Source organism: Mytilus galloprovincialis, chromosome 6, assembly GCF_965363235.1.
Source record: "Mytilus galloprovincialis chromosome 6, xbMytGall1.hap1.1, whole genome shotgun sequence".
Taxonomy (NCBI): domain Eukaryota; kingdom Metazoa; phylum Mollusca; class Bivalvia; order Mytilida; family Mytilidae; genus Mytilus; species Mytilus galloprovincialis.
The window spans coordinates 59,702,336-59,715,640 of record NC_134843.1 but is presented as its reverse complement, the minus strand read 5'-3'; the positions used below and the strand labels follow the sequence as shown (position 1 = coordinate 59,715,640).

Below are 13,305 nucleotides of genomic sequence, written 5' to 3'. Positions count from 1 at the left end.
TAAATAGTCCCAGATACATATGTGACCAAGGAATTGTATATTTAAATATACAATTCCTTGATGTGACTGAGGCTCATTTTAGATGATTTTTTTTTTAATAAATATGATTTCATTGCAACACATTGATGCCTCATTTTTTTTTTTTTAGGTTATCAATTCTTACTTTAGTCTAGTTATTCACACTTGATAAATGTGTCTCTCAAATATATTGTTTACAGGTGGTTTCTACTCCTGGTTTGAAAAAGATTTTCCCACCATATTACCATCGGTTTCCCTCCCCCTCACTGATATTCCCCTGATTCATGTATATAGAGAAGAGAGAAGATTGACGAATTTTATCAAAACAAACATTATGGCGACGCAGACAATCAATGCATGCATGCCCAGCATGAAATCCAAAAAATGCAAAAGACACAACGTGGAACTATGTGATGACGACGAACAGAGAGCCTTAGCTTTTGTAAGCCAATTACTGTTTATTGTTGACTGGTATTTTACTCCTATCGAAGGAGCACTCCCGAAGACTATGTTTATAAATTATTACATACATGTAAATGAATATTTACAGGGACTTAGTTTTAACTTACTGTTAAAATCACTGTCACCCGTATACAAGCCATTGGCACTTTACAATATATACACAGTGGCGGATCCAGAACTTTATGTACATGATGTAAGGGGGGCAGCTCCAGATGTTCCCCACAAAAGTTGGGCATGTTGGGGGGGGGGGGGGGGGGGGGTGGCAGGATCCGCCTATGATGCATATATTAAAGTTTGTTGCACTGGTTACTTCTGAAAAAATGTTCTTTGAACAAAGTCTCTTGAAAAATGTCTCTATATGCAGCTATCAGGGGCAGATACAGGATTTCAGTTTAGGGGGCGTAATGTTTGATTGTTTTATTTCCGACGAGTAGAGCGAGGTAAACAAAATTTTGAGGTAAAATTATTGAAATATATATATATATTCTTCTAAAGGGGTGCAATGTAGGTATTTCAAACTTTTGTGAGGTAAAATTTGCGAGAAATTAAAGTTTAAAGCAGTTCTAAACCGACTAAATCCACAATCTACAATCACTAGTGACTGACTGACAGATGGATGGACAGAGGTGAAACAATATGTTCCTGTTACGTGAAGAACCTTTGAGTTATGATGGCAAGGTCTCCTACAAATTAGAAAAATCTACAACAATCTCCTAACACCCCTAACTGACACACTTGGAGATTCATATTGCATATATTTATGAGTTTATAAAGCTACAGTTTTAAAGTTGCAGCCCAAAAAATAGACTGAGCTGAACATTTTATTTTGATTCTGTGTTCCTTTGCAAACCAATCTACAATCAAGACACCAGCACTTATAAAATGGTCTATATAGCAATATCCAGTAATAAATATCTCAACCAATCCTTGAAAGACATGGTGCTGGTAGTTGTGACAAAAAGAAATACAGAAACATCACAAAAATAACCCTTGTTTGCAGATCGTCAATGTGTCTAAGCCAATTGTACATGGTTTCAATAATGTGAAATGAAACCGATTCACTTAAGAATTACTTTAACATGTTTAACACTCCATAACACCAACCCCGACAAACATGGTTGCATATTTTGGCGTTAATATTGAGTCACTGATAAGGTCTTTGCATCGGAACTAAACACATTATTTTTTTTTTTAAAAAACAGTTGTTGGCATGACACGGGTTATGTTCTTCTCATATATGTTATGATGGTATGATACTAAACACCTAACGGGAAGGATTGTGCCTGATGTTCATATGATGAAATCATAATCTTTCAGTCAGTTTAATTGAAGTCTGGAGCTGGCATGTCAGTTAACTGCTAGTAGTCTGTTGTTATTTATGTATTTTTGTCATTTTGTTTATTTTCTTTGGTTACATCTTTTGACATCAGACTCGGATTTCTCTTGAACTGAATTTTAATGTGCGTATTGTTATGCGTTTACTTTACTACATTGGTTGGAGGTATGGGGGGAGGGTTGAGATCTCACAAACATGTTTAACCCCGCCGCATTTTTGCGCCTGTCCCAAGTCAGGAGCCTCTGGCCTTTGTTAGTCTTGTATTATTTTAATTTTAGTTTCTTGTATACAATTTGGAAATTAGTATGGCGTTCATTATCACTGGACTAGTATATATTTGTTTAGGGGCCAGCTGAAGGACGCCTCCGGGTGCGGGAATTTCTCGCTACATTGAAGACCTGTTGGTGACCCTCTGCTGTTGTTTTTTATTTGGTCGGGTTGTTGTCTCTTTGACACATTCCCCATTTCCATTCTCAATTTTATGGTTAAGACCATATAAATGTGAAGAGTTGACAGATAGGCGGGCGGAACGACGGAGGCAAAGTGAGACGAGACAGATCACAACAGCTTACCTGACCAATACTAGTATTAGATTTTGCAAACGAAAATTTCTACTTTTTACCGTGATTTTTAATTGTCCTTTTATAATATCTGTTTGAACACTTTATATTTTCGGAGGTCGTGCCAGACTTTATATATGAGGTGTTCGCCGAAAAAAACACTAAAATCAGAATGAGATGCATTTACCAAGTTATGTTTATTTTCTGGGGATCCCAAGCATGTAATACGGTAAATAATTTGGCCAAATTTTCAGGTTGAAAGTAAGAAATATATAAAGACACAGAGATACAAATTATTAACTAATCTTTCTCTTGAAACAGTATTTCTATCTTTCAATAAGGACAGTAATTAATATAAGAAAGAATCTCACCTGGACTGTTTTCTTGGTCATGCCATGATGAAATTGTGAAAGTGAATAAGGTTTAGCAGTCAGGGGACTTACTTAAATGAGTGATTTTGTAAATCACTGATTCAAGTAACATTATTTCCATAAAGGTTGGAAGTAAGAGTTGTCTTTCTTTAATAATCACCTGTTTAAGTAGTACAAAATAATCACTAGAAGAAGTGATTTAATTTTACTGTAGCTTTAAATATAGAATACTAATGATCCAGGGACTAATTATGTTTCTAAACTTATCAGAACCAACATCTGTGTTGTCTAGGATGACCAGGTCATTTCAGGTGATGACCTTGTACTGAATCTAGGATAATGACATAAAAATCACTTGTTTAAGTATCAGACCTCAATTTTCTTCTTAAAAATCACTTCTTTAAGTATTATTATTTTGATAACCCCCACTAATTTCAACACCCCCGAACAGTGAAATTTTTATCGCGAACAGTAGAATTTTATTACATAATCTGAAAGATGAAACCTTGAAGTTTACAGGAAAAATACTCCCACTGCTGGGAAAAATCTGTTAAGAAAGTATCAGTCCATTATTTAAAGCCATTATTATAGCATTTTTTCAACTAAAATAGAATTTGCAGCTGAATGATAGCATCAAAGGCACAAACCTTGCTACTTAAAAGAAGAAAAAAAATCATTTTTTTCAATTTTACTTATGAAAAGATATTATTTAAACCTATGTGTTTAAAATTTTGGTAAAACTACAAAATCACAATTTGTGACAAAACTTCGAATTTGCTACTCAAATTTAAGTGATTTAAAAATCACTTATTTCAATAAGTCCCCTGACTGTTTAGGGATGTTTTGGAACTTCGATTATCAAAGAAATTTACTAAAAATAGCACAAATACAATGTAGCAATTGTTTTTACTTTAACTGCTAAAACCTATTTTATTTTTCATCAAACTCAGCTCCGCGTTTGACACCTTCCTTTGAAGTATATAATATTTATAGAACTTTATTAAATTGTAGGTCAGTAACTGTTGATTAGTAATCACGTTGATTCTGTTAAACTGACTGTTTTATATACTTTGAATGTTAAAAAAGATGGAATGGTCTCTTCTGATACTCAAATAAGTTGAAGACAACCCATGCTTTGCAAATTTTAGGGGGGGGGGGGGCGCACGTGTGACAAAACTTCGAATTTGCTACTCAAATAAGTGATTCTCAGTGATTTGGCTCCTTTGACATTTCTCCCTCAATTTCATGTCTTTATTGTGATAAATCTGACCAGTGCAGCCAAGTAGTCTATTATCTTTTAGCTCACCTTGCCCAAAGGGCAAAGTGAGCTTTTTCCATCACTCTGCATCTGTTGTGTGTCAATCGTCCGTTAACTTTTGTTTTATATTCTTCTCCTCTGAAACTACTAAAGTGATGTTTACCAAACTTTGTCCTGATGTTCCTTAGGGTAACTACTCAAAATTTTGTTGATTATATTGATTCGTCAAAAAACATGGCCACCATGGCTAAAAATAGACCATGAGGTCCAATACCTGATTTTTGCTAATACCTTAAAATCAGTAACACATATCAAAAATTGATTAGCACATTAAGTAATTTAAGATTCTACTTGAACAGAAATGTTCAGGTTGATCAGAAGATCTTGTCCATGAGTTACAAGCCCACTGTAGTTTGTACATGTTCATTATAGCTGTTTACCTTAAAAGTCAAATCAATTCGAATTAGTTCATAAACATTTCAAAAATGATCCCATCTACATGATCTAAATGGAAATTAGTGTAAAGGAGTTTTATGACACTGTGAACTGTATGACGACAATTTATTTTTAATTGCAGCTGTTTTGAAAATAGCAGCCAAAACTAGATATCATTGAGATGGGAGCCATCTCTGTTGGCCCCGCTGTCAATAACGTGGGGTAAATAAGTTGTATGGATAATCTGATATGAAGCATTATTTGAAGTTATTACATAGTCTCATCTGTGATTTTGATCTAAGATTTTAAGTTAAAACTGATAAATATTCTCATCTTACTTTCATAGTATAATAGTGATATGACTGCATGATGTGAACTCATTGTTTACTACTCTAAGGTGACTTCTGGATATATGGATTGATCTTTGAACAATATGTTTAAAGGTGCTGCCCAATTGATATTTGTCACATATTTTTAGAATTATGCCTTCAACATATTATGACCCACCAAGTATAAAGTATGAAATATTAATGGTTTTCGAGAGGTAGAGCGGACACAATTTGTTAAGAACAACGAACGGATGGACAGACCGACAGACTGATCTTAGACCTAGGATGCATACATTATGACACATTCTCTTGTGTTGGTTAATATATATGTTAAGTTGAAAATGTTTGTCAGGTATAAAGTATGAAATAATAACAGCTGTCCTCTCAAAATATAATGTGGATCAAATTTGTTAGCGATGGACAGACCAACAGACAGACAGACCTTTGACCTAGGAAGTGGTACATACATCATGACACACCCTCTGGTGTTGGTTAAAATGGATGTCAAGTATAATATTTGAAATCATAACGGTTCTCAAGATATAGAGCAGACACAATCTTCACCACAGGACACAGGGTTGTCAACTGAAACCAAAGTTTTTTTGACGTTGACCTTTGACCTAGGAAGTTGTACATACATCATGACACGCCCTCTGGTGGTGGTTAAAATGTATGACAAGTATATACTTTGAAATCATAACGATTATCTAGATATGGAGCGGACACGATCTTCACCACAGGACACAGGATTGTCAACTCGAAACCAGTTTTTGACCTTGACCTTTGACCTAGGAAGTTGTACATACATCATGACACACCCTCTGGTGGTTATTAAAATGGATGTCAAGTATAAACTTTGAAATCATAATGGTTATCTAGATATGGAGCGGACACGATCTTCACCACAGGACACGGGGTTGTCAACTGAAACCAAAGTTTTTGACCTTGACCTTTGACCTAGGAAGTTGTACATACAACATGACACACCCTCTGGTGTTGGTTAATAATCATGTTAAGTATTAAGTATGAAATCATAACGGTTCTCTAGATATGGAGCGGACACGAAAGTGTTACGGACGGACGGACGGACGGACGGACGGACGGACGGACAGACTGATCACTATAGGGCGACCCGCCGTCGGCGGGGCCCTAATAATAAGTTGCTCTGATTTTGACAAAATTTGGTTATCAAGTAGATTATTAGGATTATGACGTTACGATTGCATTTTGTCATTGAACAGTCGTTTTTTTTTTAAAATGAATGATTTTCAAAGTGACCAATTCCAGCTCCTTAGAGCCTCTAGTTTTATCAGAAGAATTAATAGGATTGGGGTCAATCTGAGGGATAATTATGCCCCTGCTGTTTGGCAATGGGAACATCATGAACATAAAGCTTTAACCTTGTTGGCATGTATGTACATTTGTCTGAAATTAGTTTCTGTTCTCTTACTTTAGTTTGCCCCAAGCAAAAGATTTTTTAACATATATATACACAATGCTAAGTAACATAAAACACAGATCTTATTCATATTTGGGTATTGTCACTTTTGCTGTTTAATATGACCCTTTTTAACTGGAAATTGTTTTCTGTCCATTCTCTCATTACAGTTTGCCTCAACCAAATGTCTTCAAATCTTGAAACTGATACACAATGCTATTCAACTAAGTACATGTATATGTACCATAAAACATAGATTTAATTATACCCCCGCTTTAAAAAAGGGGGGGTATACTGTTTTACCTCTGTCTGTCAGTCCGTCCGTCAGTCCGTCCATCAGTCTGTCAGTCAGTCCGTCCCATGAAACTTTCGTCACATTTTTCTCAGGAACTACACATCCACCCTTTCTGTAATTTGGTATCAACATTTATATATGTCAACCATACCGTGTGATGCGTTTTCAGATTCATCACTTGACAACTTCCTGTTTACCGAACACTTGTCTGATTTTACACATGATAGCCAAGTTGAAAATTTTCGTCACATTTTTCTCAGGAACTACAATACAAGGATTTCTGAAATTTGGTTTCAGGATTTATATAAGTCAGCTATACCGTGTAAAGCGTTTTCAGATTCATCACTCGACAACTTCCTGTTTACCGAACACTTGTATGATTTTACACATGATAACCAAGTTAAAAATTTTCGTCACATTTTTCTCAGGAACTACAATACAAGGATTTCTGAAATTTGGTTTCAGGATTTTTAAAAGTCAGCTATACCGTGTGATGCGTTTTCAGATTCATCACTCGACAACTTCCTGTTTACCGAACACTCGCATATTTTTACACTATTAATATTATCCACTTGCGGCGGGGGTATCATCAGTGAGCAGTAGCTCGCAGTTTCACTTGTTCCAATTATGGTGGCGTCACTTCTACATTTTCTGAACTATTCCCCTTGTAATGTTTTGCCAGCAGTTGTTGTCCTCCTGATTAAATATAAATTACTTGTACAAGTAGTATACCCCTAACTGACTATCATGTTCAATGTAAATTTGTGACACGGAATGCATCTTTGGGAGTCTGACAGCATCCCTCACCATTATCACTTAACATAGGTCACTTGACTTCTTTCATGCTGTAATACTTATTTTCGCGACTTTCACAAGTAGAAAAATAACGTGAATATAAATCGTTGCTAATTTGTTATTTTTTTTTTATCTTTCCTTATAAAACTATATCCAGAAATTAGAAAATCGCAAAATTAAATAGCCCGGAAAAAGACTAGAAAGGGTAAAACACAAAATAAAGTATTTGCGAAAATAAGTTGGTTTACAGTAGTTACTTGTTTTATAATGTTAAGTGCACAAAGTCAAAAGTCAAGACAAGGTGCACTTTGGAATTGTAGATGACCTATGTTTCAAAAATATGTTACATTTCATAATTTAAGAATAACATGTTTTTTCTGTAATGTACGTACCTCTTTGACTAACATATATGCTATGTAATACAATTATTCTCATAAAACTTTCAGGGATGGATGGCATCTTATAATCAAAGAGCAGTTTGTGTAAGGATTGTGTCTCCTGTTGTCAAGAATAAGATAGCTAGAAAGCCAAAGCATGTTAAATTCATCACCAGAGAAGACAGCTCTTGTGAGGGGCCTGGCTACGAGTACATTGAGGCAGGCATTTGGTCATACAAGGACTTTTATGGATGGCTTGCCAGATATTTAGAGGGATTTGAGATTTCCCTATTAAAAGATGAATACTGGAATAACATATCACAATGGATAGAGCTTTTAGATTATAAGTATGAATTAGTTGGATCTGTAATGCAATGGGTAACTAATTCAACCATGACAGCTGAAGCCTTAAAAAAGAAAGCAGCTGATATAAAGCTTTCAACAGGTGAGACATAACATAGCTAGGAGATATTTTTAACTGTAAATTGTTCCTATATATCTGATGACAATAATAAGGTTTTTGATGGTCCCAAATTGACTTTGCTAGTTATGCTTTAGAATAGCAAGTACATGTAAATAATAGGTATTTGTGACACATTGAATTGTAGTTGAAGAGGGCAATCCTACTTGTAAAACACTATTTTATATGCCCCCGCCATAGGGAAATGGCATTCAGTTTACCTTGTCCGTCTATGTACCTCCCAAAATTGGTTTCCGTTCTCTAACTTTATTATGCCTCATCCAAATGTTTTATATATAAAACTTATACACATGCAATGCTCATAACCACAAAACACAGATCAAGTTTGAATTTTGGTGACGTCAAGAGTTATGCCCCTTTACAAATTTATGGAAAAATTGCTGATTTTTTGGTTTCTGTATTCTAACTTTAGTTTGCTTTGACCAAATGTTATGAATCTTATACAAAATGCTCATTACCACAAAACACAGATAGAATTTGAATTTGGGTGGCGTTACTTTTGCATTCAGGAGTTATTCCCCTGTACATGTTTACCGTTCGTAGGGTTCATACCCCTATACAAATGGAAAAAGTACTGAATTTTTGTTTTCTGTTCACTTACTTGTAAAGTTTGTCACAACTATTATGAATTATATATATATTGTGCTTATAACCACAAAACTTAGTTGAAGTTTAAATTTGGTAGCGTCACTTTTACAGGTCTTGAGTTACTGTATGTCCCTTTATAAGGTTATATATGCTAGCAGGGCATCATCTGTGTACTTATGGACATGATGGACACATTCTATATTTTTTTTATTACCATCCTGATTCATCTGTTTAGAATATTGCATTACATTTAGTGATTGTTGTCTGTGCTGCCCAAATTTTGTTTTAAATGCAAATTGAAATATGAGTTTAATGCAATATTTTTGTAAGACTGAATTTACTAGCATCCTGCATAAAAGCCACATAAACATACTATGATTATGTCTCCCACTTCAAACATTAGTGAGTCATTAGTGGGGAGACATAATGTGTTTTTTATCGAATTAAAGTATGAATGATAATTATGGTCAGACTTGTATTTCGACAATATACTAGAATAGTTTCACATAACACACTATGAAAATGATTGAGTTGGCCCAGACATACAGTCAGGGGTACTACTTGTACAAATAATTTGTATTTACTTGAAGAAGTGATATTAATATACTTATATACATGATATAAGTACATTTATATGATACTTATACAAGTGAATTTTATTAAATTGTATAGGTGAAAATAAAATGCCAGGCTTAGTTATGTCCCTTAGACACTCAGATTTTTTTACTTACATAAATGAAAAAGTCATCAATCTTCTTTTCTTCAATTCTTAGGATTTCTTTGCTCTAATAGAATTTGAGATTGTCTGCCCTTTGCATATGTCTTTACTAATCATTTAAGTGTAATTTCCTGGACAATAACAATCCAATTTGTCTGTTATCTTCAGAACACTGGTCATTTACATTGTACAAGCCCCAAAGGAGCAATTTTTGAAGGCCTTGCACACATACTTAAGATCTTTGTACAATCAGTTTCTTTGTTTGATTAATGAAATGAAACATTGAAATCTAATAAATAAATTATGAACTAACCTTGGAAAAATCATTAAAGGCATGTTTTACATCTCAAAAGTTGAGAATTTTTGTGAGATTGTAAAAATAATTCACTTACTCATTTACTATACAAGTAAATTTTTGAGAAAATTCAGGGGATATTATTCAAACATTATATTTAACTTGTATAGGTATATTTTTTTTAATTTTCAAGTAAATAAAGATTACTTGTACAAGAAGTACCCCAGACTGACATACATGTACATCTAATTATGTATGTTGTCTTACGGAAACATTATCTTTTATAATTACTCTTCATGGAAAAAACTCTGAAACTGAAAAACTATTGTTTTGGCCTATTAATCTTACTAGTATATAGAATAAATTGTGTTGAAATGTATTAATAAGACATAAATTTTCAACAAACATACCATTCAATGTCAAAGGAATAATCATAATAATAGCATAATGGATTGTGCATCATGCTAGCTATGATTTTTTTTTTTTTATCTGCATGAACAGTGTTATTTTATTTGCTTATGTAATGTATGTGCTTTTAATATCCTGCTGTAATGTATGTATGTTTGTCTTAATATGTGTGTTTTGTTATATGCTTGTGTGTAATTTATTATAATGTCGATTTTAAAAGCTAACTAGAGCTTGTGTTATTTGTTTACTATGTATCTAAAATAAATAAAACTTTGATTTGATTTGATTTGATGCATTATAACCGGAGAGCTTATTTTCACATATTAATCATATTACTTAGAAAACTTGTACATTGGTAATTTGTTATTGTTTACATAACAGTTTTCTCAAACATAACATGCTAAAAAATATGATTTGTTTGATAAGCTATTCAGGCTCTTGAAATCCCTTTTGTATAAATTAGTGATGCCAAAACAGCTATTGTTTACCTTTTCCTTTCCAAATATACATCCATGTACATTGTATGAAATTTCTTTGTTTCAGGCCAACAGAAATATCTGTCACATTTTGGAGCAGCTCTGAAGTGTGATATGAAAAAAGGCACAGCAAAAGCTTGGATGGAACAGTTAGTACAGAAAATAGTTCAGACCACTGGTAATGACATTGATGATGTATCTTGTATAGCACCTTCTCATCATTGTAGTTCCAACACTATTGTTGAAAGTATTTGTGGTGACTTGGAAGATGTTATGACACAGATGGAGTTTAATGCACCCTTTGTACAAACTCATGATGGTTCATTGACATCAAATTTATCCTCATTAAGTCTTGAATCTTATTCTGCATCATCCAACACATCTGCTGAAACTGGTACTTCATGCAAAAAAGTTTCAAAATACAAAGTTGTGCCAGATCTATGTGTTGCTATTGCTGATGATCCAGGTTCCTTTCCATTGGTGATTGAAATGAAGCCAGCATATAGTGAGAAGGAAGGTTATTTTCAGAATATGACAAAAATGCTTTCAAGACTTTTCTTCCAAGATGCTGTATTTGGTTTGGTTGTTACACCTAGAAGTTATCAAATGTCTGCTATTGTTAAACATGGAAATACGCTTCATTATTTAGATTCACCAGAAATTCCTTTTGTATTTTTGGATCAGAATGGAAAAGGGAAACTTGATCTGAATAGCCTTGATCATTTGTATACATTTATTAATTCTGTTTTAAAGTGGGCATTTAAAACACGATGCATTTCCAAAAAAAAAAATGACTGAAAGTTGTCAGTTTAGTTAAAATGACCATTTCCCTAGTTTTTTGGTTAACATCTTGAAAACTGTAATAGCTAAAGCCAAAATTGATATTGCAAATTGTTCAGCTCCTCAAGATCTACAAAAATTTCTGCATAGGCAAAATAGTCAGCTTTTATGTTTAAGAGTTATCTCTCTTTAAATACTGAAATTTGCTGATTTTGGTATATTTTTGCTTATATCTAAAAACTATGAACAAGAGCATGAAGAGTCAAAAATTAAAATGGTGAATTATACTACTCTTCAAGATCTACAAAAAAAGTTTACAGGGGCTAAATTGTTCTGCTGATTTTCTGTTTGAAAGTTATATCTCTTTAAACACCTCAATGTAATGGTCAGCTTTCTGGTTTAAGAGTAATCTTTTTTGCAATACTGAAACATTCAAACAGGTGAGCAATTCAGGCTCCTTGGAGCCTATATTTTCATTTGAAGTTTTAAAGAAATTTACATTTCTAAAATTAATATTTTTGATACTTAGCCCTCAAGGTAATTTTTTCTTTTTTGAATGAGTAATTTATATCTGAGCTGCCATTTTTTTGTCGTTTGAGGTAGACTTTTTATATTCAGCATTTGGGTAGACCAACTCCGGATGGCATATATTAAAGGGAAACATTTTCCAGTGAGTGATCAGAAATTTTTATAGAGTAAAAGCTAAGGTATGTTGTATCATACAGTGAAATTTCATGGCGAATTTTTCAGTATGGGAACTTGTTATAAAGGCTAATTTATGTGGGAAATTAGTCACCTTGAAAATCATATTGAGACAAAGACCCCACATGTGACAGTAGAACATATTTTATATATAGACATATTAACAATGTGCACCACATAAACTATTCTGGAATCACTTATTTTGCTATCAAATTAAAAAATAAATAAAGAGGGGATGCCTAGAAAGTTAATTAAATCCCTCATTTACCCACCTGTGTTATCATAAAATTCTTTTCTCAAGAGATTATAAAAGGGGACATTGACATATAAAATGTTCTTCGTCTTCAACTTTATCCAAGGGGCATTTTTTACATAATCTTTGTGATTTATATTTATAGCTTTTGGCATATCTATCAACCTCTTTTTTTCTGATCTTACAGAGTCTATCTTTAAATTCATTTGATTGCAGATATTTTTCTGTGCCAATTTTTTGAAAATTTAGAAATATGTCTTGAGTTTACCTTTACCTGATTCAACAGTATTTTCTCTAAATTCTTTCCAATGATTCAGAATTATTTTACCTAACTTATTCTTAACAATAGCACACAATGTTCATACTTACATTTATGTTTGATAAGTCTGGTTCTGACATTAAGTAATCAATATTAGACAATCATGTAGTAATATTTGTTTCTGACAAGAAACTTTTCATTACAAATATATGCAAACAGCATCATATAATGGACCATCATTTGTCTTTTCTAAACTATGAGCGTATTTTAGACCACAATTAAAAAAAAAATGTGTAGAATACATGAATTGTGTGTGTGACTTTTCAGATATGTCTTTTGAATAAACGTTTTCTAAAATTTAATCGTTATTCATCTTCTTCCTCTTACATGCAACTGAAGTGGTTGAAAACATAGATTGCGATAAGGCTATCAATTTATACACACCTGAATCACGTAAAATCAAGTAAATATCCCTCTTCAACAATGAGTAACCCACTAGACAAAGTAAGCTATATAGGTCCCTACATGTCAAAATGTAAAACAATTCAAATAAAAGAGCGGTAAAACAGCCAGAATTGTGTACAAAACGATAAATGAAAACAAATAAAATGGCCAACAAGCAACCACAGCAGTGCACTAAAGTACAGGTACATGCATACAGAAATAAGCAG

General features: G+C 33.3%; 1 protein-coding gene across 2 annotated transcripts; it reads left to right on the top strand.

Annotated features, from left to right (window-relative positions):
* Positions 1-278: 278 nt before the first annotated feature.
* LOC143079998 (uncharacterized) lies at positions 279-12,996 on the top strand. Of its 2 annotated transcripts, none has more exons than XM_076255641.1 (3): positions 279-460; positions 7,744-8,119; positions 10,708-12,996. In XM_076255641.1, exons 1-3 carry the CDS (start codon positions 353-355, stop codon positions 11,436-11,438), a joined length of 1,215 nt encoding a protein of 404 aa, XP_076111756.1. In that variant the 5' UTR covers positions 279-352; the 3' UTR covers positions 11,439-12,996. The 2 variants fall into 2 exon arrangements, with proteins under 2 accessions (XP_076111756.1, XP_076111757.1); XM_076255642.1 differs by lacking the exon at positions 279-460 and adding an exon at positions 2,486-2,605.
* The last annotated feature ends 309 nt before the right edge of the window (positions 12,997-13,305 follow it).